Raw genomic sequence first — 3,791 nt, 5'->3', positions numbered from 1 at the left:
CAAAATCCTAGGCTCAAGTGGTCCTCCCACCTCAGCCTCCCAACTAGCTAGGACTACAGGCATGCACTCCCATGCTCAGCTATTTTTTTTTTCTTTTTTTTTGTAGAGACAGGGTGTCACTGTGTTGCCTAGGCTGGTCTCGAACTCATAGTCTCAAGTGATCCTACCGCCTTGGCCTCCCAAAGCACTGGCATGTATACGCACGAGCCACTGTGCCCAGCCAAAATATCTCTCATAGAGTATGGAACACATTTTTCTCCCCACAAAGCCCTGTGTTATCAGAGTCAACACAGGAATTCAGAGATAACTTTAGGATTCTACCTTTAATTGTGCTGGATGACAATTAAAGATGATTAACTTACAAGGTTAAAAAGCAACACAAAATGAACTTCAACGAGTCTTAATGCATGCTAAAAGAAAACTTCCATCCTTAGTTCAAAAACATCAGTCTATGTTCCTACCCCAACCTTTCCATTTTGTATCTTCTCCAAATTCCTAATTTGAATGTAGCTGTTAAGTTTACCAATACTCTATCAGGAAAACTAAAACCTAACTCAGTACAATTAAAATCATTCTGGAACACAACTTTTAGAAGATCTGACACTAAAAGTACAGGGGAACAAGTTGTGTTAATATTAAACAAACAACTGTATAATCATAAAGCCAATTTTATAAAAACAATTCTTTAATGTATATTAAAGTCCTCCAATGACTCCAAATCAAACCTGTATTAGCACAACTGCCTTCTAACAATCATTTTTAAATATTTTTTCTTACTGTTAAATGCATACAGCTGAATAGAAACAGAAAGATTTTTAGGGAACTGGTTTTCTAAAAGCTTGAAAGGAAAGATATAATTACTACCCATTTAAACTAATCTATAATCTAGTTCATCTTCTTCTATACCCAATCACTAGGGATAAAGACCAACATGAATTTCTGAAGAAAGTACCTTACAGTCCTTGTTGAAACAGCATCAACTTGTGGACCAGTAATAGGTAAATGTAATAAAAACAAAAAAAGGAAAAGGAAAACAAATTTGTGCTGAAGCCAAAAGGAATCGTGAATTTTGTTTTTTCCTCCACAATTAGAAAGTATAGTACTAAGGAAGTACCTAATCATGAATTCTACACCTCAAAGAAAGAAAAACCCACATGTATTTGACTGCAAAACAAAGTACCTCAAGTATGTAAACTCCACTCATACAAAACATACCTGGATCAGTTGCTGATACAATGGCACCAAACAGTAGGCAATCTGTAAAGTAAAAATCTCCTGCAAGTTGTCCCGTTACCTTCATCAGCGTTACACAGCCATACATTATTGACCTGTTCAATAAACACAGTCCTACTTTAGAAAAAAATATCAACTGTTAAAAAAATTAGGATAAAGTAAGAATAAGAAGATGGGTTTACTGTAGTAATTTGTGACTAATCCCAAATTTAATTCATGTCATTGAAATATGGTAATACTTTGGTCTTAAGGAAAATTCAAACAACTTATTACCTATGGGAATACTGCAAAAGTCTTTAGACTCAGTCAGGAATATAACACTGCATAAATCAAAAATATATGATTTTAAAATTATAATTTGAAGGCTACAAAGTATTTTAAGCTTCAAATACTTACCCAATAACGAAACAAGAAATTGCTGTTCCAAGAAAAGCGTATGCTAGGATAGACCCGAGATTGCGAAAAAAATGTCTCTGACAAAAAAAAAAAAAGTTACACTGTTAGAATACTTACCAGTTATTTGAAAAAGAAAAGGTTTTCTATGCTACGCTAATAGTAAATGCATTATTCACTAGGATTAAATGCATTATTCACTAGGATAAATAAGAGAAAGCATTCTTGTACAGGTATAAATTTTAACATCTAAAAAGGGTATGGAGAGGAGAAAGGAGGGAATCTGGAAAGAACAGCCCATTTCTGAAGTGTCAAATATTACAAAGCCCACGGAGTTTCAGATTATTCAAAGTATATGAAAGACAAAAGGACTTACCCTTTTCAGGCTATAACCTGCATAAAATATGATAGGAGGAAGTAATATGTTGAAAAATACTTCTGGATCAAAAGTAACCTGTTAAAATAAAGAGTTCTTTTAGATCAATTCCCTAGAAGACCTCATATTCCATTATCAAATAATCAAAAAGAAAAAATACTAAATGTTAAACTAGTCAAAGGCAAGAACATTACTGTGTTAACTTTAAAAGATTTCATATAGGATAGCTTCTGTTCTACTTCTCAACCAAACGACCAGGAGATAGCATTGGAACAATCAGTTAAGGCCTATCTGTGGAAGATGTATTAAAATACTATGTGATTTAAAAATGTTTCAGGAGGCTGAGGCAGGAGAATTGCTTGAACCTGGGAGGCAGAGGCTATAGTGAGCTGAGATTGCACCACCGCACTCCAGACTGGGTGACAGAGCAAGACTCCAGCTAAAAAACAAACAAAAAGTTAAAAATAGGGCCAGGTGCAGTGGCTCACACCTGTAATCCCAGCACTTTGGGAGGCCGAGGTGGGTGGATTACCTGAAGTCAGGAGTTCAAGACCAGCCTAGCCAACATGGTGAAACCCCATCTCTACTAAAATACAAAATTAGCTGGGTGTAGTGGCATGTGCCTGTAATCCCAGCTACTCAGGAGGCTGAGGCAGGAGAATCACTTGAACTCGGGAGGCAGAGATTGCAGTGAGCCAAGATCGTGCCAGTGCACTCCAGCCTGGGCAAAAGAGTGAGACTTTGTCTCAAAAATAAATAAATAAATAAATAAGAGAAAGCATGAACATTATTTTTGCTTTAAATAAAAGAAACCTGGCTGGGTGCAGTGGCCCACGCCTGTAATCCCAGCACTTTGGGAGGCCGAGGCAGGTGGATCACTTGAGGTCAGGAGTTCGAGACCTACCCGACCGACACGGCAAAACCCCATCTCTATTAAAAATATAAAATTAGCCAGGTATGGTGGTGCATGCCTGTAATCCCCGCTACTCGGGAGGCTGAGACAGGAGAAATGCTTGAACCTGGGAGGCAGAGGAGTCGCAATCGTGCCACTGCACTCCAGCTCGGGCAACAAGAGCGAAACTCCGTCCCAAAAATAAATGAATGAATGAATGAAACCCCAAACTGGTAATATAAAACTTAAGAGTACAGTATTATTGTTGGCAAAAAGAAACAGATTTCTTACATAGATAACATCTCTAAAGGTGTATAATATTGTAGTAAAAAGTTTCTGTACGGCTCAGATTTCTACTTCCGATAGTCCACTCATTGTAAGACCTAGTCACCATAAAAATGTAAATGCCCCCCTCTGTTCATAAGGCTGCAGCAGAATGTGACATGAACACAAAGCAGCTACACACAAACCCATGCTAAAACTTCATTTACTAAAACTTTTAAGGAATTGGAATTTTCCACAGGTGGAAAGAACTCTTGCTGCAAGGTAAACCTCAAGTTCATATGAAATTTTAAAAGCATTAAATATGGTCAGAAACACAACCAAGTAGCTATAAAAGTCAAGTCCAGCCTGTACTCCTAGCACTTTGGGAGGCTGAGGTGGGTGGTTCGCCCGAGCCCAGGAGTTTGAGATGAGCCTAGACAACATGGTGAAACCCCAGCTCTACTAAAAATACAAAAATCAGTTGGGTATGGTGGCACGCGTTTGTAGTCTGAGTTACTAAGGAGGCTGAGGTTGGAGAGTCGCCTGAGCCTGGGAGGCAGGGGTTGCAGAGAGCTGAGATCGTGCCACTACACTCCAGCCTGGGTGACAGAGTAAAACCCTGTGTCAAAAAAA

The 3,791-nt window shown here is 38.3% G+C and overlaps 1 protein-coding gene across 1 annotated transcript in view; it reads right to left on the bottom strand.

Annotated features, from left to right (window-relative positions):
• SLC9A6 (solute carrier family 9 member A6) overlaps positions 1 to 3,791 on the bottom strand; it is a 53,464-nt gene that overhangs the window by 48,166 nt on the left and 1,507 nt on the right. Inside the window, exons 2-4 of the mRNA XM_017862109.1 lie at positions 2,003 to 2,080; positions 1,630 to 1,706; positions 1,216 to 1,328 (exon numbers count right to left, since the gene is read on the bottom strand). Coding sequence (XP_017717598.1) covers positions 1,216 to 1,328; positions 1,630 to 1,706; positions 2,003 to 2,080 — 268 coding nt within the window. The remainder of the gene's footprint in view (positions 1 to 1,215; positions 1,329 to 1,629; positions 1,707 to 2,002; positions 2,081 to 3,791) is intronic.

The sequence above is a fragment of the Rhinopithecus bieti genome, unplaced genomic scaffold (genome assembly GCF_001698545.2).
Source record: "Rhinopithecus bieti isolate Rb0 unplaced genomic scaffold, ASM169854v2 scaffold_63859, whole genome shotgun sequence".
In the NCBI taxonomy this organism is placed as follows: domain Eukaryota; kingdom Metazoa; phylum Chordata; class Mammalia; order Primates; family Cercopithecidae; genus Rhinopithecus; species Rhinopithecus bieti.
This window is presented reverse-complemented; position numbering and strand designations above follow the sequence as displayed.